The sequence below is a fragment of the Triturus cristatus genome, chromosome 10 (genome assembly GCF_964204655.1).
Source record: "Triturus cristatus chromosome 10, aTriCri1.1, whole genome shotgun sequence".
NCBI classification, from domain to species: domain Eukaryota; kingdom Metazoa; phylum Chordata; class Amphibia; order Caudata; family Salamandridae; genus Triturus; species Triturus cristatus.
Genome location: NC_140593.1, coordinates 638,453,234 through 638,479,141, shown reverse-complemented (window position 1 = coordinate 638,479,141; position 25,908 = coordinate 638,453,234). Strand labels below are relative to the sequence as shown.

At 45.5% G+C, this 25,908-nt stretch overlaps 1 protein-coding gene across 1 annotated transcript in view; it reads right to left on the bottom strand.

The window, feature by feature from the left end:
- Positions 1–1,471: 1,471 nt before the first annotated feature.
- LOC146789829 (regenerating islet-derived protein 4-like) overlaps positions 1,472–25,908 on the bottom strand; it is a 181,587-nt gene continuing 157,150 nt past the window's right edge. Inside the window, exon 6 of the mRNA XM_085632188.1 lies at positions 1,472–1,830. Coding sequence (XP_085488314.1) covers positions 1,763–1,830 — 68 coding nt within the window. The 3' untranslated portion in view covers positions 1,472–1,762. The remainder of the gene's footprint in view (positions 1,831–25,908) is intronic.

The window sequence follows — 25,908 nt, the reverse complement described above, 5'->3', positions numbered from 1 at the left end:
GTCAGTGGCACTCCGATTAAAGTGCTGTTGAAAACATGCTAGAAGTATACTGCATCACTTCCCTTTCAGTAACTTGCATATAACTTTTTGACCCATGAAAGGGAAACACCCAGGAACTAGACTGATGACTTCATGGTCAGGACTGAATCGTTAAATTGTGGAAAAGATTATGGATAATTTCATGACCTCCTAAACAGATACCACATTTGCTATAACGCTGTCAAGGAGGTGACGAGCATATATTTAATGATAGGATATATGGCGCTAGTCAAAAAACCAAAAACCTCCTCCTATGAATATAGCGTGGGTGGGGCATAATATGGTACACCACGAAACTGGGTGAAAACGGAGCACCATTGGATCTGCCCTGCTCACATTTAAAATCAACCATGTGCACAATATGATGAAGAGTTTGTTCATCAGGGTGGGAAATTTGCTGTCCAGAATTTGGAAAGAAGGCGGTCCACACCTCTGAGGTCTGAAGATTTAGTCCACCCTACCAAGACTCTGCTTCCGTAGTCAATCCAAATTCAAAGCTATTGTCGCTATAGCTTTATAACCTTTTTTGTCTACTTCTTGTTGGCATCATACTGTTTGCGATTATGGTGAACGGATTTAGTTTTGTTTTATGTATTTGTGTATTTCCTTGGGAGGGACACGTGTTGTATCCTTTCTATATTTCTTCACCCTTATGCCCTTTCTCGATTTACTCTTTCTCCCTTCTGATGCATGACCTGCTGCACCTCAGGAGCTTTGCGATGTTGGTGCTGTGCTGACAGAGGGGCAGCTGTGGGGGAAATACGGAAACGCATCATCCCGAATTTGATGTTGAAATAAAGCCCTTGTTTAATCTTGCCAACCAGTGTATTCTTTTCCACAAAAATGATCCTAAAAGATTATATTTAGGATCCATATAACGCTTCCTAAGAAGAGCAACTACACCAAATCATTACCAAATCTCATAAAAAGTCGGACACCAATGCTGACAGTTCTCTTTAGCTTCAGTAGTTTTCCCTTATGATTGTCATGAGAGATTCTCAGTATAGTGAGGGAGTTATGCTACCAGTCAGTTTCATTATGTGTACAAAATAGGCTTAAACCTTCTGCTTGAAAACTTGCTCTTGCAAATACTTTGTGAAAATGCCTGAAACCCATGAGTTGAGAGAGGCAGTGCTTAGATCGTTACTTTATGGGCATTGGACAATGGAGGTGAGAACTCATAGGCCCAATGCCATTGTAACTAGTAACGATATGATGAACTACTGGGTGACACACACATTCTGTGTAAACACTTAATTAATAAATTTCCATGCTCAAGGGAGAGTAAATGTGACCTGGCTGGATAGAACATTGTTTATACTGTACTGCCAAAGGAGAAACCAAACCTAAAGAGGAAACACACACATCCATACCATCAAAGTGCTGGGATTTGCGGGAGTCGTAAAAATGAAGACCAGCGAGAATCTAAGCATTCATTTAGCCTTTAGCCAGAATTTATTGAGTTGAATTTACATAATACGTTCTAGGCCTTAGACTGTAAGTTATTGAATGGGTCACGCATGAATGAATTGCAGGATTTGAACGGCAGACATCTGAGCAAGGGTGGGAAAACTAATAAATGATTTTAATGGGCAGTAAAGACGTTTGGTTCTCATGAATCAGTAACGATAGCTATTCTAGTCTGCATACAATTCTGATATATATAAGGTGAAGCAGCTGAGAGTATAGGTGGTTCCACTCATGTCCAAGCATCAGAGTTCTTTTAGGGCTTGAATTTGCAGACAAAGTGTTGCTGCTGCTTGCAGTTATTGTTATTCCATTTTTCAAAGCCTGCAAAAAAGCAAAAAAAGAATTGCCATATTACAAGGTACAGTTTATTTAAACCGATTCACCAGCTCACAACAAATTCATGGACCCGCTTTAGAAAATGCAAAATATTGTGAGTAATGACAATAGAAAAATAAGGAATGGCTGCCTTTGCAAACACAGAAGAACATGAGCAATATATGTGAAGGGGAGAGGAATATATATATATATATATATATATATATATATATATATATATATATATATATATATATATATATTCACTTAAAAAACCATAGGTTTCACACATGTTATAGTTAGCTGGACATTTCACTCGTAAAAAACCATTGAAATTCCCCCGTTATAGTTAGTTCAGATAACTATAACTTGCGCGCCCGCAATCCACTGCTCATGACGTCACATATTACATCACTCATGACATGGTCAGTGGCATCACTCATGACATCACTGATGACATCATCCTTGTGATAGAGTGGCGGTCACGCGAGTTGGCTAATTTATGGGTCTCCTCCAGGGGAATCCACAAACCCTGGGTACTTTTAGAATCCCCATAATGTTGGAAGAAGAGGACGCAAATTTGGCATGGATACCTTATGTGGTCAAAATGTTACAGGGGCCTAAGCGCGACTACCCCAAATAGCAAAACAAAGGCTTAGCACAGGGGGGAAAAGGCCTAGCAGCAAAGGGGTTAATGGACGATACCTTCAACAAAGCTCTACAGCCCAAAAAGTGAATTTAATTCTGAAGCCACATCAGTCCTCACATTGTGAACAAAGAGACTTGTCATCTGTGTACATTACAGCAGTTCCTATACCGGACGGTAAAGTTTGGAGCCAGTTTGATTTCGAAATATTCGGTCCTACTGAACTTTTAAAATTCTCACATATTTAAAATTTCATTGAGTGATATCGTTACCTCCAGTACATTTTCTGATGATTGGGACTCTGAAACAGTTCATAACATGTTGTCTGATTTAGAGAAAGCGGAAACATTTCCGAACAATGAAATGTTAGAAGGTTTTTCAGACTATGACACTTTGTACTGTTACCAACATTATGGTCATCATTTTTTACACAAATCTATATCACCTGGAAATGTTTTTATGTACCACCAGTGGGAACATTGCCCTACACCACCAATAAGTAGTTCACAAACATTTGCACAAAATTTTTCATATTTTTGGGGGTTTAACACCACTGACCCGACCTCATATTATTATAAGGTTACACCGACATCGTCACTGAAAATTATGTTGACAAACACCAAACAAATCTATTCTGCTTCCATTTTTGCTCAATTGTCTGAACGGGGTTTTGACCTATGGAAGGACACAATAGACTTAAAATCAGTCTGGGGTTCTAGGGACTGGCAAGTCCAGGGGACAGAAATGCTATTTAGAGCATGCCTCATTCCACAGCAGATGATATTTCTAAATGACACTCTGCAACAGACATCCTGTCTTGGACTAGCCAAGAACAAGGACCTAAACACACCTCGATTTCCAACACCATCACAGATGGAGGGGGGGCAAAGTTTGACTTCACAAGAAGGGGCAACAATAGATGACATTTTACAGTACAATAGATCAGACCCTAAATGGAAAGAATGGTTGGTTAGGCCATTAGGCACAAACAGATGTCAGACAGGATTCTGGGGTACCACCGAAGGGTTCGGTATCCATAGACCAGACCCACGTTATGTACAAAGTGAACACCCAGGGGTAGTGACATCCTACAGTGTTGGGAAGTTGTGCCTTGATTGGCTAGAAACCTCAACACTCACAGAAGTGAAACAACACCTAGCCTCACACAAGGCATGGATCTTAGTGATTTTTCACTAGGTCCCATGAAACCCCATCAGAAATGCTTCATATATGCTGGCATTTATGCTGCCTATAATGCAATTTGGAAAATATCCCAACAAGAGGCCGCAGAGAGAATACGGGAAATAGACCGCATTAACTTTGAGAAATCTATAGCAGTGGTAACAATGGGTTAACAACTTTGAACTCCAGGATATGTTCCTTAGGCAACATTGTATCTTCTGCGATAGCCATACTGGAACAGGATTTAGCCATATTACAACACGGACAATCTCAGTTACGTTCTATTATGTTATTAAGCTGGACGCTACAATCTTTGCATGCAGGCTATGTGCCTTGGTGTCTTATCAACAGTACCTCTCTGTTTACAGAATACAATCTAACTGAAAAACAGATGGAAATGGCACAAAGAGGAGCAAAATATACAATGCTCACTGATAGTTTTTATGCGCTACTATCTAGTAAAGAGAATAGTTTGCTAGCATTTTATCATTATTGACTGTTTGGAAGAGGAGTGGGTGTTATGTTTCATATAGGTACCCTAATATAGGCCCGGGTAATATCATACACAGTCACCTACATTATCTCCCTTATACTACACAGTAACGAGCCTTTAGGATTGAACCTTTACCTAGTTCAAGTCCTGGGTGCAGAAGGAGGGTTTCTCCTAAACAATAGAGTCCTATAACTTCATCAATAGACTCACACACTATGAATAAATATTCTTAAGGGTGCTTGGAAACCAGGCAGGTTCCTTCTGTGTAACTCTCTGAGACCGAATAAGTGAGCACGAGTGACTGAGCGAAAAGTAGTACATTGGTTTCCACGATCCTGGGGGATCAGGGTTGTCATGTTCTAAGGTTCCCAGAAACTATTCTCTCCCCAATAAGAGGACATACTAGTGGCCCTGTGAGCTAGCTAATGCAAACAGGCTAACATTTCCGGTGGGGGTGCTCAGAGTCACTCTGCCACCAAACCCACAGTTCATGTTATCCGAATGTGCAGATTCTGAATAGGATATATATAGAACTACATGGCACCAGTTCTAGTGGAGAGCCTCCTGTTTTATATACCTGGGCATCTACATTAAAAGGGGTTTGGAGTGCATGGTGGCAGATAACCTAGACCCACTCTTGGAGTGGCTGAGGCTCGATTTAGAGAAGTGGACCCACCTGAACCTTTCATTGTGGGGAGGATGCAGGTGATAAAGACGGTGACCCTCCTACTATTCACCTATGTACTGGCATGCTCCCCCTGTTGACGCTCCTTAAGGTGCTACAGCAGGTTAACAAGTCCTTCATCTGGGAGCCAATGAGACACCACCTGGCTATTGGAAACTCAATGCCCATAGGTCCTCTGGAGGCCTTGGCATCCAGCCCCCTGTGTGGGTTACAATAGAGAATCGACTCATGGATAGTCCAGCAGGGCTGCACTCCCTATATATGCCCGTCGCCTCCAGGGCCGGGCCGGCGAACCCCATGTTACAGGCGATGTCCAAAACATGGGCGCGGACTCACAAGCTTCTTTAGGTGGACGCACTCCTTCATGTAAAGAGACCCATCTGGTACAACTATGGAATCAGAATGGGGGTCAATGCTCAATTGGGGCCTCTGGTGAGACAAGGGGATTCATACTCTGAGCCACCTGATGTCCTGGGGCAAACTCAAATCCTTTGTGACGCTGCAAGAAGAATTCAGCCTCCCTCCTAACCAACAGTGGCACTACAAACAATTGTGCCATTGCCTCTCACGCAGGCTAGGCCCTCAGCTGTGGCCCATCCCTCCCTCTCCAGTGCTCACCTATCTTAATACACAAGGGCAGTTTAAGGGTGTGATGACCATTGTGTATAAGCTTTTGATTCGCCATCTCTACTCCCAGCTGCAAGTGGAACGCCTGAAGGCAATCTGGCAGGCTCGCCTTCAGGTGGAGCATGAGGAGGAGAACTGGGCAGAGCTCCTAGAGAACCTTGGCCAGGGCACACAGGAGGCCTGGATGAAATTCTGCCTTTTGAAGATCCTGCAAGGGTGGCACTGGATGCCGGCGAGGCTCCGGTCAGCAGCTTCATTGCCCTACTTGTCCTGCTGGAGATGCAGCAAAGTTAATTGTGACATTGGTCATCTGCTCTACAAATGACCAGACATCCACTCCTTCTGGGCCAAGGTGGGGTCTATGTTGAGGGAGCCAATGGCCGTGCCTGTTCCATTGCTGGGCCTGATTGGTCCTACTCCATGACCTGGCAGACTTTCCCTAGTTGACTCATCATACCCATAGGTTGCTCACCACCGCCTTGACAGCAGCTAAGATTTGCATCCTACATCACTGGAATTCTCCACAGCTGCCGACAAATGAGGAATGGCTCTCGGCTATTTACAAAACAATCACTTCTCTACAATTTGCTGGATAAGGCCAACATATTTCTTCTTATCTGGTCTCCTTACTTGCAGGAGGGCAGAAGCTGTGTGTTATATGTCTGCTTCGTTGGGGGTATTCTCGATCTGTCATCCCACAGATCCTCCCCCCCCCTTTTTGCCCCTTGTCCCCATCCTAATTCACCACATGTGCCCCACTCTCTTTCTCTACCCAGCTATATGTGTTTTCCCCTCCCCTCATCCAGTTTCCCCCTCCCCATCCCCCTGTCACCCACTCACCTATGCCTCCTTTGTTTCCTCCACTTTCTTATCCGAGTTGCTACACCTCTTCTTTTTTGCATTCTACCAACATCCACCCTGGTACTTATTTCCCTGTTGTTTTGGTTATGTCCTTTCGTTTAGAGCCCTTGGGTTACTATTTACAGGCATATCCGCTCATTGTACTTCAGTCATTATGGCTTGCTCTAACCGGGGTGAACTTGGTATTGTTTGTCTTAAAAATCTCAATAAAAAATAACAACACAAAAAAGAAGAAACTGGGGCAGCAGGACTGGGGTAAGGAGGACAAATGGAACAAGGCCACACAAGGCTAGGACGACTGAGGGGGCTGAACAAAGATGTCAGGAGGTCCAGAACCAAAATGAGGAGGCTCAGAAGGACCAGAACATGGAGAACCAGGATCAAGAGGGTTTGTGCCAGTGGATGGAGTACCAAGAGGGCAAGGAACAGGGCCCGTATGACCCAAACCAGTAGGCCAATTGATGAGGAGAGCTAAGACACAAGAGGCTATATAAGCCAAGTGGACCAACAGGATTAGGACCTGCAATACCAGGACTAGGAGGAACACGGTGAAGAGGACCAGGGAACAGTGGCCAGGGCCAAGAGGACGGAACAGGACCAGTAGGGGGCAGGACTAGGGAAACCAGACAGGGCTAAAATAAACAAAGACATATTTAGGACGACCAGCATGAGAGGATAAGAGAAAGAAGGACCAGGACCAAGAAGCCATGGGCTATGATAGCTAGGAAGACAAAGGTCAGGAAAACTAGGCCCAGGAGAACCCAAACTATAAGCACCAGGAGCAAAAGGATCCGGCCCAGCGGACACAGCATCACAAGCGGGACCAGGACTATGTAATAAAAAAATAGGATGATCAAGACCCAGAGAATCATCCACCAACCTGGATACCAGAACCAGAAGGATAAGGCCTAAGAGGGACAGGACCCAGAGAACTGGGGTGCCAGTACCAATGGGGCCAGGATGAGCAGGCAAAGAGGACCAGGACTTAGTCTACTAAGACCAGGAGGACCAGAGTGAGGAGGAAAAGGATGGCCAGGCCAAGGGACAGCAGGACTAGAATAACCACAGCCAGGAGAGTGGAGTGGAGGATTAAGACACCGAAGACAACAAGGATGAGAAACAGGAGTCTGAAGGTGGATAAGAAAGCACAGTGGCCTGAGGGTGTATGAGGCAAAGGGACTGAAATTTGGCAGAGGTATCTAAGGGTGCATGGGTGAAAAAGATTGTGGCTGTGACGGACGGAACAAAATGGCTAGAGAATCTCGAACGGCCCAAATAAGCAAACATGGTCAGTAGCTAACAAAAAAGGACAGAAGGAGGAAGAGGGGGGTTCCATCATTTACCCTGCTGCATGTGTGCAAGGTCCAAGTTCTTGCCCCTTCTCACCAGTGCCCCACCCGGATGATCTGGGCACTGCAGCTTCTACAGGTATATGCACTCCAGATCACAGGCCTTACCTCAAGTATAGGTTACAAATCCACTAACGTACCACCGCCACTCATAAGCTTGTCCTTCCAGCTTAATGCCTGTCAAGCAGGTGCTGGTCCTGCAACCCCAGGAGCAGGCCCCAGGCCCAGTTTACTATATGCTGTTGTATCGTTCTTGCTCCTGTCTTTTACTTGCTTTTTCCCCTTGTTTTTGTAGTGCCTTCTCCTTGCTTTTCTGTCGTTTTCACTGCTTTCCCCTTGCTGTCCCCCATTTCTTGAGTGCCTTCTCTTTGCTTTTCCCTTGCTTTCACTGCTTTCTCCTCGCTTCTTTTTCTGTTTTTTGAGTGCCTTCTCCTTGCTCTTTCCCACTTTTTGAGGGCCTTCTACTTGCTTTTCACTCGTTTTTCACTGTTTTCTCCTGCTTGTCACCTGTTTTCGAGGGCCTTCTACTTGCTTTCCCCTTGTTTTCACTGCTTACCCCTTACTTTTCCATTTTTTGAGTGCTTTCTCCTTGCTTTTCCCTCGTCTTTCACTGCTTCCTCCTGCTTTTTCCGCAGTTGTTTGAGAGCCTTCTCGTTGCTGTTCCCTCATTTCTCACTGTCTTCTCCTTGCCTTCCTCCCTGTTTTTCCGAGTGCCTTCTCCTTGCTCTTTCCTCTTTTTCCATGCTTTCTCCTTGCTTTCCCCCCCCCCCGTTTTTGAGTGCCTTCTCCTTGTTTTCCCCCCTGCTTCACTGCTTTCTCCTTTTTTTTCCTCATTTCTGCTCCCAACTCCAACTTAGCCCTCCCACTGCCTCCCAGTATCCCTCCCAGGACCTACTTGATAGAGGGCGCAACACAACCCCATTGAGCAGGTCCAGCTCTTCCTGATCTGCTGCATCGCTCTTGCTTCTATCTTCACCATGCTCTTTCCCCCATTTCTTGAGTACCTTCTCCTTGCTCTTCACTCATTTTCACTGCTTTCTCTTTGCTTCTGTTCCTGTTTATTGAGTGCTTTCTCTTTGCCTGTCCCTCGTTTTCACTGCTTTGTCCTTGCTTTTCTCGTTTTTGAGTGTTTTCTCCTTGCTTTTCCTTCCTTTTCACTGCTTACCTATTGCTGTTCCCCTGTTTTTTGAGTGCCTTCTCCTTGCTTTTCCCTCCTTTTCACTGCTTTCTCCTTGCCTTTTCACCTGTTTTTTGTGTCTTCCCCTTGCTTTTCCCTCATGTTCACTGCTTTCTCCTTGCTTCCGCCCCCCCATATCTTGAGTGCCTTCTCCTTGCTTTTCCCTTGTTTTCAATTATTTCGCCTTGCTTTTTCACCCCATTTCTTGAGGGCCTTCTCCTTGCCTATCCCTTGTGTTTACTGCTTTCTCCTTGCCTTTTCCCCTGTTTCTTGAGTGTATTTGTATTTTTGAAAATTGTAAAGCACATTATACCCAAGGGTGTCAAAGTGCTAACCAAAAGCAAGACAAACTTCACCAGGACGACCAGCCTTAAGCATCCAGAAGGGAGAACAAAATGGTTTTCAAGTGCTTGTAAAAAGGAGCAAGGGAGAAGATACTAGCAATGTGAGGTGGTAGGGTATTCCACAACCTAGCCACAGCAACCCTAATGGACACCCCCCCACCTGACTTTTCAAAATCTTAGTATTTTTACCTTCCTAAAAGAGGCAGACCTCAGCTGTCTGCTGGGAATATACTAGTGGAAGGCTGTTCTCAAGTGCAACAGCTCCTGACAGTGGGTGGCAGTGTAAACTAGACAGAGTACTTTGAAAGCCACTGGCTTCCTGACCAGCAACTAGTGCAGGGAGGGAATGCCCTCTTTGATAAACAGGCACTTAGGGACAGAGAATTGCAGTAATTATAGTGTGATGCATTAAGCGCAATGGCCACTGTAGCTCTGAGCTCGGCTGGAATGAGAGGAAAGATCTTTCTTAAAATTTTGATGAGGTGGAAGCAAGAGCTAACAGTCCTTTTTGATTGAGTAGCAAAGGAAAGAAAACAGGACAGGAAGAGGTAAGGGGCCGCAGAACTCTGGCCACCACAGTTCCGACCATGCCGATGTTTGCACTCCAAAAATGAGAATCTCCTTATCGGCATTCAGTTTCAGCCAATTCTCTTTCATCCAGTTGTTTTTTGTTAATCATGTACTGGCACATGCATCAAGAAATGCGTTTGCGAGTCCTTAATTGCGATTATTAAGGAATCGCAATTAAGGACTCGCAAAAGCCTATGCATGTAGGAATCGCTATTAAAATAGCGATTCCTTAACATTCCTTAATTGTGACTCTCAAATTGCGAGTCGCAATTAAGGAATGGCTTCCCATTCATTCCTATGGGCCTACAGGCCCATAGCAATGAATGGGAAATTGCATGCGCAATTTGCGAGTACCTTATAGGTATTTGCGAATTTCGCATGCAATTTCAAGGGTGCATGGGTGTCAAAAGGACCCCTGAAATAGTGATGTTTACCCATGTTGCGCACACACATGCCCCAAGGGCATGTGTGTGTGTAACCTGAAACTTTGAAAAATGCACTTTAGTGCATTTTTCAAAGTTTCCGCTAAATACCATCAGGTTGGAATAATCCATATTTAGCGGTGCATAATAGCGAAATCGCTATTTGAAATGCAATCTTGCATTGCATTTAAGGCATCGCAATTTGTGATACCTTAAATGCAATCGCAAATTGCGATGTTTGTATTTGGGATGATGCATTCCAAATGCAAAAATTGCGGACGCAGAGGGGCAGATTCTGTGAATCTGCCCCTTTGCGAGCACAATTCCAATGATGCATGTGCCCCATAATATCTAAAGCCTATCATCCACCACCAGGATGTCGTCAGACACTGATACAATGATCTGTGTTATTGTCTGCGTAAGAAAGCACTTAGAAGCCAAAGGACCTAATCAGCTTGGCCAAGGGGGGGCTAAATATAAATTGAGCAGCACTGGGCTGAGACAACAGTCCTGTGGCATCCCACAGAGTAAATGGACCGAGCTTGCCCTAAAATGTCCACAACTCACAGTGTTAATTCTGTTGGTTGGGAAGGACACCATAAGGGCCAGGGTGTGTCCCTCAACCCTGCCTGGTGAAGTCTGTAAACAAGGAGGGAGGGGGGACACCATATCACACACTGCAGAAAGGTCCAGCATCACCCAGATGGCAGATCCATCCTGATCAACCTGACACCGAATGGCATCAGTAGCTGAAAGCACAGCGGATTCCGTGATATGGCCACTTCTAAACCCATTCATTGAAGGATCCTAAAAGACCATAAACTCCACCAGTTTCTGATTAAGATACTTTTCCAATATCTTAACTGGTGCGGGTAAAAGATAAATAGGGAGCAGGTTACTTAAATCTTCAGAGAAGGGGTGAGGCTTTTTCTTAAGAGGGCCAACTATAGCCTCCTTCCAGGATTGAGGAAAAATTCCTGTAGAAAGAATTTGATTGTACACTTTTTCAAGAAAAAAGGCAATCTGACAAAACTGAAACAGAAATATTCTAGGAGGGCACCGATCTTCAGGAGTGCCAGATCGTAAGTGTAGAAGAAGTTGCTTCAATGTCATAGTCTAGATAGGGATAAAGCCAGAGAGTGTAACCATGGGAGCGAGATTAATTGTATCTTCGTCTTTTTCTGAAGGAGGGAAATCCTCCTTAATATTAAAACACGCAATAATCTTCAGGATCTTTTCCTTAAAGTGAGCTGCCACACTATTACAAAAGCCCTGGGAACTTTCAACGGCTTGCTGAGTAAAGGGGATTGAAAGAATATTCCTCACTTTAAAGAGTTCTTTGGGAGTATTAATGGCCAACCTCAGTTTTGTAGTGAAACAGAAGGAATTAGCTTACAAGATTGCACGTTTTTAACCAAACAACACTTATTTGTGCTTTTCTTTTCTGCAATGGAGGGAGTTATCCTCCACTTCCATTCTTGCCTCCTGCATAAACGTCCAAGCTCTTTAAGAGCCTCTAAAAACCAAGGGGCAGAAGCTTTGGTTCTAATCCCTGTGTTATGGGCAAGAGGAGCAATTTGATCGATGGTGGTCCCCACCCATGAGTGAAAGTCATCTGCGGTGAGTTCCGGTTGACTATCAATCCTTTCTAAGGGTTCACACTTTTGCAACCTCTAGGCTTGCAGCCAAGATTTTAACCCACTTCCTGAACGTGGTGATATTACTCTGCAACTGACCTCTGGACGTTTGGATAGTCATTTTAAAAAGTACCACATGATGGTCAGTCCTCCAGAGTAAGAGAGCATCTTCCATTCCCACAGCCCTGTGATTAACAAAAATACAATCTACGGTATGCCCTTCCATGTGCGTGGGTGAGTTAACCACTTGCCTGAAACCAAAATCCTTCATGAGTTCCAGAAATCTAGTGGAGTCAGTGCAATCAGTGTCCTCTAGATGAAAATTAAAGTTCACCAGAATGGTAAAGTTGGGGCAGGCAATGTAGGGTTCAAACTCTAGGCTGCATGTCTCAATAAACTTAGGGTGAGAGCCTGATGTGTGGTACACCAAGGACCCTGAGAATGTATAATTATTTTTAGGATTGATTCTAAAGATTGCCATCTCATAAACATTAAGTGCCATCGGCATGGGGGCTCTAGAGTACAGTTAAAAGAGTCTTTAAAAATCATGGCCAGACCTCCTCCTCTAGGCAGGCGTCTATCTAATATAGCAATAGCATTACCTGGGGCTATGGGTGCTACAAGATCAGGACCAGAGTCCTCTCTTTCCCAGGTCTGTGTAGTAAATAGGAACTCCAAATCCTGGGATTTGAATGCTATACTTAACCATGGACCGAACAGTATTCATGACTTAGGAGATCACCTTGGAACCGTCTGTTCCCTGGGTCATATGACGATCTTTAATGTTATGTGCCTTTTGCCTGTTTTTTCCTCGCTTTCACTGCTTGTTCCTTATTTCTTCCCTTGTTTTTTGAGTGCCTTCTCCTAGCTTTTCTCTTGTTTTTCCATTGTTTTTTGAAGCCTTCTTCTTGCATTTCCATAATTTCTCACTGTCTTCTCCTTGCGTCTCCCCCATTTTGTGTCTGCCTTCTCTTTGCTTTCCCCTGGTTGTCACCGCTTTCCCCTTGCTTTTTCTCCTGGTTTTTGTGTCTTCTCCTTGCTTTTCCCTCAACTTTCACTGCTTTCTCCTGCTTATTTCACTGTTTTTTGAGTGCCTTCGCCTTGATTTTGTATCATTTCTCACTGTCTTGTCCTTGCTTTTTCCAGTTGCTTGAGTGCCTTCTTCTTGATTTTCCCTTGTTTTTGCCACTGTCTCCTCACTTCTTCCACTGCTTTTTGAGTGCCACCTCCTTGCTCTTCCCTCGTTTTCACTGTTTCCACCTTGCTTATTTTCCAGTTTCTTGAGTGCCTTCTCCTTGCTTTTCGCTTGCTTTCACTGCTTTCTCCTCACTTCTTCCACCATTTTTTTGAGTACCTTCTTCTTGCTTTCCCCTCATTTTCACGGATTCCGCCTTTCTTTTCCCCTTGTTTTTTGAGAGCCTTCTCCATGCTTTTCCCTTTTTTCACTGCTTTCTCTGTGTTTGTTCCCTGTTTTCTGATACCCTTGTCCTTGCTTTTCCCTGGTATCACTGCCTTTGTCTTGCTTTTCCCATTTATTGAGTGCCTTCTTATCCTTTTCTCTTGTTTTCAGTTTCCTCCCCATTTTGCATCGTTTGAGTGCCTTCTTCCTTTTCCTTTTCCCTGTTTTCCCTGCTTTCTCCTGCTTTTCCCCACTTTTTTTGAAAGCCTTCTCTTTGGTTTTCCCTCATTTTTCACTGCCCTCTCCTACTTTTCACCCATTTTTTTAAAGCCTTCTCCTAGTTATTATCTAATTTTCACAGCTTTCTCCTATCTTTTTTCCTGCTTTATGAGTGCCTTCTCCTTGCTTTTATCTTGTTTTTCACTGATTTCTCTTGCCACCAGTTTTCTCCTGCCTCCCATCTAGCCCTCCCATCACCACCCAGTGCCCTTCCCTCGACCTACTTGATAGAGGCCCCACTGCAACCCCACTTCCTCAAGCTGCTGCATCACTCTTCCTTTCAGTCATTTTCACTGCTTTCTCTTTGCTTTCTTCCCGGTTTCTTGAGTACCATCTCCTTGCTTTTCCCTCGTTTTTGCTGCTTTCTTTGGGTTTTTTCAGTTTTTTGCTAATCTCGTCCTTGCTTTTCCATCGTATTCACAACCTTCTCCTTGCTTTTCCCCTGGGTGCCTTCTCCTCCTTTTCCCTCGTTTTCACTGCTTTATCCCCATTTTTCCACCTGTTTCTTGAGGACCACCTCCTTGCTTTTCCCTTGTTTTTCATAGCTTTATCCTGCTTTTCCCCTATTTTTTGAAAGCCTTCTCCTTGCTTTTCCATAATTTTTCACTGCCTTCCTTGCCTTTTCCCCAGTTTTTTAGGGCCTTCTCCTTATTTCCTCTTATTCACTACATTCGTCTTGCTTTTTCCCCTGTTTTTTGGGTGCCTTCTTGTTGCTTTCCCTCATTTTTAGTGCTTTCTCCTTGTTTTTCCTTCATTGCGATTGAATGGACAGATCAACACGAAGCAGTTAGCAACTCCAGGGCTGTGAGACCTTTTTTTTTATTTTTTGTTGATTTATTGTCGTGTCTTGGTGGTCACAGACACGCGGGAGACAGGTAAGGATTTTAAGTATCTTTATTATTATCTATGTTCATGCAGAGCTGTGCCCACGCACATCTGGTCATTCCTGCCCTCGTCTGTAGTGTGTCCCTCCCACTCCCCTGACCGGATGTGGTGTCTGGTTCCTGATGTCCTTCCAGTCCCCTGCAGGGTCCTAGTGCCCTGCCCAGGTCACTACATCTCCCCCCTTTGTCACAAATACGTGACGAGAAAGTTGAAACACAGAGATGTGTAGATAGAGATAGATGCAAGTCTGCCCGGGCACAGGTCGGTGTGCCTCCCATCATTACATTTCTTCTATTAGTCTTTTTGGCCGTCTGCATGCTCTTCTCGGGCCGGCCTCCATCTGTTGCTCTTCTGCTGGTCTCTCACCATTGTCTCTTTCCTTCCTGTTATGCTCCTGTTCTTCCTGTTCTGCCGTTTCCTCATCTTGATCTTCCCCTTCCTTCTCTTTTAGTTCTTTGAAATGTGAGCTGTTGCGTGTTATCCTCTGATGTTCTGACTCTGCCGTGATCATTGGGCACTTCACTTTTGGTATTATGAGGGGGTCTTTGGAAAACATGCTGTCAGATTTCCTTTTTTGTCGCTGACGCACTACCACCATGTCTCCTTCCTTTAGGCCTGACGAGCTGACTTGTCGCTTGGCATCTGCGTATTGCTTCATTTTCTCTTTCGCCTTTCTGTCCTTTGCTGCAATGTTGTTGTGATCTGGCGCCATAGTCACTTCAATTTGTGGTAACCTCCTTCTGCTTGTCCTTCCCAGTACTAGCTCTGCCGTGCATCTTCCTGTGGAGTTGTGAGGTGTGTTTCTGTAGTCACGTAATACTTGGCAAAGAACTTGGCTAAGTGATATCTGCGCTAGCTTTGCCCTTTGAACTGCCTTTTTGATGTTCCCCATGAACCTCTCCACCATTCCATTCACTTGAGGCCACAGTAGTGTTATCTTCCGGTGGTTTATCCCTAGATAGGCCGTGAATCTGCGGAAGTCTTCTCCTGAAAATGGAAGACCATTGTCTGTTTTTAGTGTTTCTGGTGAACCCCATGCTGCAAATATGTCATCCAATGTCGGTAGTGTTGCTGTTGCTGATGTCGATGTGACGTGTCGTACTAATGGAAATCATGAGTACTCGTCGATGACCACAAGCAGGTAGTTGCCTGTGTCCAGGGGCCCAAAGAAATCAGCTGCTAGTGTCGTCCATACCGCTCTTGGAAGTTCTGACATTTGCAGTGGCTCATGCCTAGCCGGTGGTCCTGTCACTTGACAGAGGTGGCATGTCATTATGGTGTCTTCTACCACGCGCTCTAGGCCAGGGAACCATACTTTCTCTCTTAGCAGCTTCTTCGTTGCTACTACACCTCGGTGTGACTCATGAGCCAGATTTACCAGTTGCCTCCTGAGTGAACTTGGTATCACTATTCTTGTCCTTCTCATCATTATTCCTGTGTCTGTCTCTGACAGACTACGTTGATTTTCTTCAGAGCTAGCACTTCTTCCTTGCATACACCTGCTTCCCAGGTGCAGTTATTGTTGACGTGCCTCCATCTCTGCCTTATCGTGATCTCCAAGGCCATTTGCAGCGTGGCATCTTCCTTGGTCTCTCTTGCTAGCTCTGCTAGTGTTATCGGTGCTGGGGTATTTTGTTTCAGTACGAAATTGAGGTATTCTTCTGCAATTGATGTCTTCTCGTTGGCTTGCGGTAACGGGTGTCTCGACATGTAGTCTGCCGGGTTGTGTTCCTTCCCTGGCTTGTGCACAATGGTGAAGTCATAGTCCATTAACCTTATGCCCCAGCGTTCAATCCTGGGTGGCATTTTGGCTGATGGGCTGCCATAGATTGTTACCAGCGCCTGGTGGTCAGTTATGATGGTGAAGGGCTTTCCGTAAATAAACATGTGATAATGTTCACATGTCCATACAACTGCTAGGCTCTCCTTTTCTGGTTGCGAGTATGCCTTTTCAATGTCTGTTAAGCTTTTGCTTGCATATGCTACAATTTTCCTTTGTGAATCTCTCCCTGGCAGGTGCTGCGCTAGTATCGCTCCTAGTCCTACTGGGCTGGCATCGACAGTCAGTTCAGTGCAGAGCAGGGGGTCGAAGTAGGCCAGGTGTTCCACAGTCACCACTGCTTTTCTTATTTCCTCAAATGCCCTGTTGCATTCCTGAGACCAGATGAACTTTTGTCCTTGCTTGGTCAGTTCTCTTAGTGGTGTGCTCACTGTGGCAAAGTCTTGTATGTATCGCGCACAGTAGCTGGCGAGGCCTAGAAACGATCTTACTTCTGCAACATCCGTTGGTGCTTTTGCGCTCTTCAGTGTTTCGCCTTTGCTGGGGTCTGGCCTCATCCCTTGTTTGGAGAAAATGTGTCCGAAAAACACTAGTTCCCTTCTCCCCAGCTCGCATTTCTCTCCATTTAGTGTTAGGCCCGCTTGCTGCAGTTCTGTGCACACTTGACGTAGAGCTGTGTCATGTTCTGTGTCTGGTTTCCCAAATACCAAAATGTCATCACTATAGTTTAGGCTGTTCTGTACTGGCCTTATCACTTGCCGTATTGTCTCCTGAAATATTTCTGCGGCCGACGATATTCCGAAGCTTAGTCTCTTGTATCTGAACAGACCCAGGTGTGTGGAGAATGTCATGATGTACCTGGACAGGTGATCCAGTTCTAATTGATGGTACCCTTTGCATAAAGCCAGCTTCGAGAATCGGCAAGCCCCAGTGAGACAGCTGATCATGTCGTTTAGGTGTGGCCCTGGGTGATGTTCCCTCGCTATTGCAGTATTTGTGATCCTCATGTCCACGCAGATGCGGATCTTTGAGGTGTTCTTTTTTGGAACTGCCACAATTGGAGATACCCAAGGCGTTGGCCCTTCAGCAGGTTCAATTATGTCTTGTGCCAGTAAGCTATTTATTTCCTCTTCAACTTGTGGTTGTAGGTGGACTGGTACTCGTCTGTGAAGCTGGGTCACCGGCTTCATTGCTTCATTTATGTGTAATGTTATCTGTTTTCCTTTCAGCTTACCAAGGCCTTTCAGTATAGCTGCGTATTCTTGTAGGATGTTCTCCGTTTCCAACATGTGGTATGTCATTGCTAGTAGCCCCATCATCTGTGCTGTCACATTGCTGAGCAGGCATGGTGCTGGGATGTCACCCTTAAGCACATGTATTTTTTGTTGGTAGGACCTGCCTTTGTACGTTAAAGTCTCACTGAATTTTCCCATGTTTTCTACCGGTCTTTTGGAGCCCCAGGTGAACACATCCACGGTTGATGGTGATAGCTGTGGCTTCACTCTCATTTTCTTGTATTCTGACATGCACATGATGTTGCTCCACTGTCAAGTACGAACTTCGCTTGGTGGCTCCCTACTCCAATGTCCACGGTGGCAGTTTTCTTTATTTGTTGCTTCTCCACGAGATGATTGACGTGATCTGTTTCTTTGGCTTCTGTGGACGCGTCTGACATTAGATATAGCCTCTCCTCCCTCACAGGTATTGCCGTTTCTTCTGCCTCGTCAGAGGAGCTACGATTTGCCGTCTCCATATGTCGTGCGTACCTGTTGCTGGTCATCCGCGGTCTCCTTGTTCTGCCTCTCTCACTTCTGAACTGTCTGGTCATACACGTGCTTGAAAAGTGATTGTCCCTGTTGCACTTCCTGCACTTCTGGCCCATTGCTGGGCAGGCACCGACGTGTGGGAATTCGAGGCCACATCTGTAGCATGTTTGTTCGCCCTTCTTCGGTAGGACCGACGCCTGGAATTATTTCTATTTGAAGTTTCCAGTGACACGATGTGCTAGCGCCACCCTCCTCTCTTTTCCCATCTCCATCTGCTTGGCGTGCACTGTGGCCCTTGCTTCCGTGCGAGCCATCGTCAATATCTTTTCCAGCGTCGTCGGTTCCTTCAGAATGCGTGCTCAGAACTCCACTGATTGGCAACCTTCGATGATGCGCAATCTTATTGCTTGCTCATTGTCAAATTCGCAGTATGTGACCAGTTTTCTCAGTCTCGTTGCGAAGTCGTCCAAGCTCTCTTTTCCTTGCTGGCATGCAGTGTTGACGGTGTACCTCTCAAAGTCAACGTTTCGTTGAGGGTCAAATTTCTGTGTGAGACACTGTATCACTCCCTTGTAATCTGCTGTTTGATCCGCGGGGAATGTTAACAGCAGATCTTCTATTTCATCCCCTGCGAGGTTTAGAAGTAGGTGCAGTTGCTTGCTATCCGGGACATCCGTGGCGCTCATGAAGCGCTTTAATTACCTGATCCATCGTTCCCACCTGATGCCTGCTTGCGGCTCCGATAGGCAGGATGGTAAAGGCCTGCGGAAGATTGCTTTGCGGGCTCTGCTTCTCATCATTGTCGCTCATTTTCTTTCCTTGGTGCTCTCCTACTCTTCTTCCTCTTGTTTTCTTTTATTTCTTCCTTTGTTTCCTCTTTATTCCTTTGTTTCTCCCTTTACTCTTTCTTTCTTGTGCTTTCTTCCCTTGTTTCCTCTTTATTCCTTTGTTTCTCCCTTTGTTTTCTCTTTCTTGTGCCTTTTTTACTCTGTTTTTCTCTTCTTTCTATCTATTTCAGTGGCTGCCTGACTTTAAAATGGTCGCCGCCTGTTTCTGCTTTCTGATTGGCCGGATCTGCCTGCCTCTAAGATGGCCGCCGTAGTCTCGCGAGGTTTCTTTGTCCCTCTCGCTTTGCCTGACTTCTTAAAATGGCCGCCGCTTGTTTCTGCTTCCTCATTGGCCCGATCCGCCTGACTCTAAAATAGCTGCCGTAGTCTCGCGATAGTTTATTTAAACTAACGCTAGTCTTCCACTTTAATTTCTAACAAGCACTCTCGGGTGCCGACGCTTGTCTGCCTTTCTCTTCGCTGGCAGACGCTTTATTTCTTTTTCATGCACGCAACCTCACAGTGCCTCTTACTGATATTTTGGCAGTCGGGGTGGGCTCCCGCGTCGCTGTTTCTGTGGCTGCACAACTCGGACCAGGGTGGGCTCCTGGCTCCGCTTCTCGTTCCTCACCGCAACTAGCCACGGTGTTCCAAGTGAACAGGGTGGGCTTCTGGTTTCGTCGCGCTTCTTTTTGGGGGACAAAAGATAGCCGATCCACTTCTGTTCTTCCAATCCCACCTTCATCGCCAGTTGTCGTGTCTTGGTGGTCACAGACACGCGGGAGACAGGTAAGGATCTTAAGTATCTTTATTATTATCTATGTACATGCAGAGCTGTGCCCACGCACGTCTGGTCATTCCCTGCCCTCGTCTGTAGTGTGTCCTTCCCACCCCCCTGACCGGATGTGGTGTCCGGTTCCCGATGTCCTCCCAGTCCCCTGCAGGATCCTAGTGCCCTGCCCAGGTCATTACATTTATTATCCAATAAACGCATACATTGGCATGACACATCTGAGTCGAATATAGCATCTTACAATACAGCATGTTATTTTGTTAAGTATTGCGCCACATTCCGTTATACTGACTGATGGCATTTCCCCGACACTTCGAATTGTATTGGTCATTTGAGGCTTTCCTCTCCCTTCCCTCTGACAAGGTGTTTCCCAGTGTTTGCAGGTATTGAATCATAGGGCTCCATTTATCTTTTGGTCTCGAGGTCACAGGTAACTCCTCTGCATATGTTTCTAGTTGTTCTTTACAGTACAACATGTCTTTAATAGAGCTTTTTGTATTCGGGGTTCTCCTGCTGCCCCATTACATTGCTATGCGTCTTTTGGCTAGTAATAGAGCCACCGCAGTTAATCTACGACTAGAAGGCCTCTGAGTCATTACTTGGCCAAGGAGACAGAGTTGTGGAGTGTTAGGGACAGGCTCAAGCAGCATACTTTACGGTGTATCCGTCACCTCTCTCCAGTAATCTCTGAATGAAGGGCATGCCCAACTAACGTAGAAAATCTGCTTTCATATTTCCACATCGTTTACACTCAGCATTCCTTCACAATCCATACCTATTCAATTGCACTGGTGTATAATACATTTGTTGCAGATATTTAAAATTAATGATAGGTAAATTACAGTTTGGTGTAAGCAGCTTGGTCAGTGTGCAGCAATATCCCCAGTCGGCCTCTGACAGTGGTGTGTTCAATGCTTCATTCCATCTCTCTAGCGCCGCTCTGTGTCTCTATATTTCTCCTGCTGTGCTGTAGTGTAAAGTTTAGTGATTAAGAGTTCTCGTGTAGACGCATTTAGTAGAGTCTGTAATGTCTGCAATATAGGCGGATCTTGTGGAAAGGATGTGTATAATGCCTTAATGGCGTGTCTCAGATGCATGTAAGTGAAAAGGTGTAACGGGGTCTGTGTAGTTCCAGTACATATCCCTGCCGAGTTGACGAACGTCTTCTCCCCAAACATGTCCCCCATGGTGCGCAAACCCATTTCCTCTTGTAGGTTTTGCGCCTTTTGTTCTTGTGTAACTGTTATATCTGTATGGTGTTGAAGGGGTAGTGCAGGGGCGTACAGTGGTACCTTATGTGCTTGCTGCACTAGATTGTTCCATGCTTGTATCTTGCACTGCACTGGGTTTATAACCAAACCTGGGATTCCTGTCCTTCTCTGTGGTATTAGAGCTGTGAGCGGGATGGGGAGAGATTCATCCTATTCTATGGCAACATGTGGGACATATTCATGCGGATGTTGCCAGTAGTGCACGAAGAGCGCCTGCGCACATAGATAGTGAAGGTACATATGTGGCGGTCCAAAACCTCCCTGCGCATACAGATGAGTCAGTTCTTCCCAGCTAATTTGCAGTTTGAGGCCTGCTCACGTTAGTGTAATTTACTGGGACCGCAACCTTGCAAAAAAAATTGTTTCAAGGCGATAGGTATATTTATAAATACATATAGAAATCTGGGTAGAATGATAATTCTTTGTATCGCAATCCTGTCGGCGAGAGACAGTGGCAGCCAGATCCAATGGGCTGCTTGGTCTTCTAGTTTCGACAATGCCCTGCCATAATTCTCGCATATCACCTGATCTGGGATTCTGTGGGCCTAGATCCCTAAATACTTGACCGGATCTGTACTCCAGATCAGAGGGAATTCAATGGTGCATTTCTTTGTGCAGGGGTTTAGTGGTATAATCACTGATTTGGCTCAGTTTATACTCAGGCCTGAGAATTTTTCATATTTAATATATTCCCTCAGCAATGGCTTTAGGTTTTTGCATGGTTGCATACATATAAGACCATGTCACCTGCATACATCGATATACCCAAGGGGTCTGATCTGAACCTCAGTGCTGTGTCCATATACTGTTGTCTATTTTGCACGCTAGTGGTTCCAGCGTCAAGGTGAACAAAAGTGGTGACAGAGGGCAACCCTGTTGCGTTCCTCTGTGGATGGCAAATGTTTTCATTGTATTACCGTTCACCCTAAGTCTCACCACCAGTTCAGTATATAATAATTGTACCCAGCGGAGGAATGACTGTGGTAGTCCCATTCTTCGCAATATTGCAAACATATATCGCCACTCAACCGAGTGGCACGCTTTTGTTTTGTCCAATAAAGCGGCCACTGCTGGTAAATCTGGGTTAAGCTTATGAAATAGGGCAAACAGTGTACGTGAATTCTGAGTCATTGTGCACATAGGAACAAATCCTGACTGATCAGGCAGCTGCATTAGGGAGTGCATCCTAGTTGCTAGTATCTTTGCCAGTATTTTGGCGTCAATATTTATGAGTGACAGCGTACTATATGATTGGCAGTGCTCTGGGCTTTTATCCGGTTCAAGTATAGTGATTAGCAGTGCCTCGCAGCTCATCGGAGGGAGAAGGCCCTGCTTGTTTGTACATTTCAAGGTGTGGCACTAATAGGTCCCCAAACTCATTATAAAAATCTCCAGCGTTGCTATCACCTTTTCATGTTGTCTTTGGGAGTCCACAGTCTTCCCCTGGGCATCTTTACTTTCAGACACTCTGCGCTCCATCATGTCTATTTGCTCGGCATGTTTATCCATTTACTCTGAGAATCTATTAAACCCATACGTTAATGTCTAACTTGTTGTCAATTGCAGTTAAAGTAGTCTGCATGGCAGCTGGTATCTGTCGCAACTTGTCCCCCCGGTCCTGCTCCCGCAGTCTCTGCTTCTGAACCTGCTTCAGCTTGGTCATCTTTGTGGGTTCCAGGGGGTCTATGTTGCTTGAACTATAGCTTGGGCTGTGTTTTGTCTGTTTTCCCCATGATATCACGTGGCTGTGGGAGGGTGGGGGTGGGTCCCAATTCTCTACTTCTCCTTAATGCTCTCCTCTTATAGTGGCTTTCCCACATCCAAGTCTGAGACTGTTTCACGCCCAAGATTACAATCCCAAGGTCTGCCCCCAACGTTGTTTCAACCACACAGGGCAGCCCCTTCATTCGCAGTGTTCTCCCCCTGTCAGACACCTTTACTACTGGTGTGCCTGGTTGTTGCTGTAGCATATTTGGAGGAGCTTGCGGGTCTGACCATCTGGGGCACGCTCCACTCTCTTGCACTCACTGTCTCTAGGTCCGGCTAGTTTTCTCTCCGGGTGGTCCTTTGCCCTACGCACTTTTCGTTGTGTTGTGCCCTTGCTCCACGGCTGCTGTTTGGTATTTGCGGCCCTTCTTCTCTCAGCTTCACATGCTCGCTAGGCTGCTATTGGAGCTCTACAGCAGTTCCGCCTATCGCACAGCAAGCTGCGAGCTCCCGCCAGGCCACGGTCCCTCACTGTGCTCAGGTGGGTGTCTGGCCCCTCTCCGCTGCAGCCGTGCACTCACCGCCTAATGACTGCCTTTGGATACATCAGGGCTTAAGGACTCCATTCCTCGGGTGTCACTGATCTTCTGCATCTCGCTTCCTCATATTACCAAGCGTCTTTCTTTTCTCAGCTGCTCACATTCTGTTCGGTTGGTACGTACGCTTCACTCCGCTCATAGCTGCTGGTCTCCCCGCTCTCGTTAGGACTATCGGATCTGCTGCCTCTTCTCTTGCCAAAATGTAGGCCGTCGCATCAGCGCTTCGATGCCACTTGCTGCGGGCCAATTTCTCTGTTGCTTTGTGTACAGGCGCTTTTATGGAGATATAGAGCTCGTTACCAGCCTTGTGTGTGTGTCAGATATGTAGGATTATGCAGGATATTGGGTGCTGCCGAAGGAGCTCGCTCAAAGTGCAGCCATATTCAGGCGAGGCAAGATCCGTCCCCCGGGCCATGAGACCTTTATGGGTGATTTGTCATGCTTTCTGAATCCTTGATTGATTGATTGACCCCATCTTGCTGGCCAAAGGAACGCACCAATAATATCTCATCCATTAATGGAAGAAAGGAAGGCCTTAAGCAGCAGCTGAATCACTCCCAGTTCAAGCAGGTTTACATGAAGATCTGCTCCTTTGGAAACCAAAGCCCTCTTATCTCCAGTTCCTCCAAACGAATACAGCACCCAAGGTTGGATTCATACGTCACCACATTGGCAGAAGGACATCATTTGAATTAGACTTGCTTCTCATGACTACCGTACTAGGTCCACCAAAGTGTTCCAGGACACCACAATAGTGTCTGCAACATCTCCCTCATGTTGGAACTGCTGTTTGTGTAGGCACCACTGGAAAGCCCTCATGTGCCAACATGCGTGCTTTACAGGAATGATAGAGGCAACTAGCAGACCACGCTGATGGAGAACCACCAGACTAGAATCCAAACCTCCTCCCGAAACATTGGGATCATATCCCAAATGTCCTGGATACTCTATGGAGGAAGTAAAGCTGGAAGCAATGTAGTATCCAGTACCTGTCCATAAGAATAGGAGGCACAGAGAGGGCACTAGGTGAGACTTGAGCACATTAATGGAAAAATCCATGTTGACTGGCAGGCATGCTGTCACCTGCAGGTGGTGTTACACCATCTGCTGCAAACCACTCATCCAGATATGGGAATACAGAGATCCCAAACCTCCTGAAATGTGCTGAAAACACTGTCATTAGTTTTGTGAAGAACCGTGGTGCCGAGGTCAATCCACACAGGAGGACTGCAAATGGGTAGTGGATGGACCCTACCACAAACTGCAAGATCCTCCAGTGTGACTGTAGGATCGCTATGTGAAAACATGTTTCTTGCAATTTAAGGGACACCATCCAGTTTTCTGCTTCCAGCACCAGAAGAACCTGAGCCAGGTACAGCATTTTTAACTTTTCCTTGCACATGTAAAAAAATCAAAAGCCTGAAGGTCTAGGATCAGACGAAGAACCAGGAAGAACCGAAAGCAGCACCCCTGTCCAAATCCTGCTCTGGCATCAACCCCACACTCTTTTTTTCCAGCAGTATTCGCGGATGGTCCTCCGATTGAAGGGACTGTTGAAGTGCGCTGTGGGGAGGAGACTGTTTGAAGGGTAGGACACACCTCCTTTCTCCAATCTGAAGCAGCCCCTGGTCTGATGTTATGGTGTTTTAGGACTGTGGAAAGCAGGATATCCAACCTCCAATTGGCTGCACATGCACCTTCAGAAATAAGCAAAACCAGCTATCCAGGTGGTGCTTAAGAGCAAGAGGAGGAGGGCTGCTGGGTCTGACAACCTCTTCCTTTGCCTCTGCCTTTGTACTGTTGGACCAATGGATTTTGTCACTGTTGTTCAAAGGGTGGGAGGGTTATTGCTGAAACTTGAACTCCTTAGAGAAGCCCCAAAACTGTCTGAAGTCATTTATAGGGAATTGATGACTCAAAGAGTGGTTTGTGGCACTCCCAGCCTTAAATCTCTCTAGGAGAGCATCTACCTTGTCTCTAAAGAGCCATTCCCTTTCAAAGGGCATGCCCATTAGTGTGGCCTGGACAGACCCCGAGAAACCAGCTGATCGCAGCCAGGCATGTCGGCCCAGGGCGACAGTGTCCCTGATGACCCTGGCTGCCTAATGTACTGTGCCCAGTCACACTTTAATAATATGCCAGGAAGCCTCCTTGCCATTGCAGATGGTTCTCACAAACTGTTCTTTGAGATGGTGTGGGAGGTTGAGTATGATCACTGTTGACATATCCCACAAGGCAATGGTGTATTGGCCCAGAAGGCAGGAAGCCTGGCTACCTAACAAAAAAACTTTCCTCCTCACCGCCTCCAACTTTTGGGATTCCCTGTATGGAAGGACCCAGATTCATTGTGATGTAAGAAAATACCTGTTTATAATGAACAACCTCCCACGTGACCTTAAATACTTTAATACTTGCTAATATATAGCATAGAAGCGGGTCATTAACTCATGATTTCTCAACACCATGATATAAGTTTCATTAAAAAAATATATATATATTATTTCATTTCATTATTCGCTTGTTTAAAAACAATCACATGAAAATCTTAGCTTATATTGTCACATTATTTTCGAACACTGTAATTTCTTTATCATGTATCAACAAGTTTTAATAATACATTTTTTTATAAATTTCACAATCTATGCAAAAAACTCATGATCTGTGCACAACGTTTTTAGATCTTTTTCATCAAGAAACTAGCGTAGATTTTACAGAACAAAATTATCTACCCCACACAGACACCTCATTCACCTGTTCAACACTCATATCACTGACACATACTACA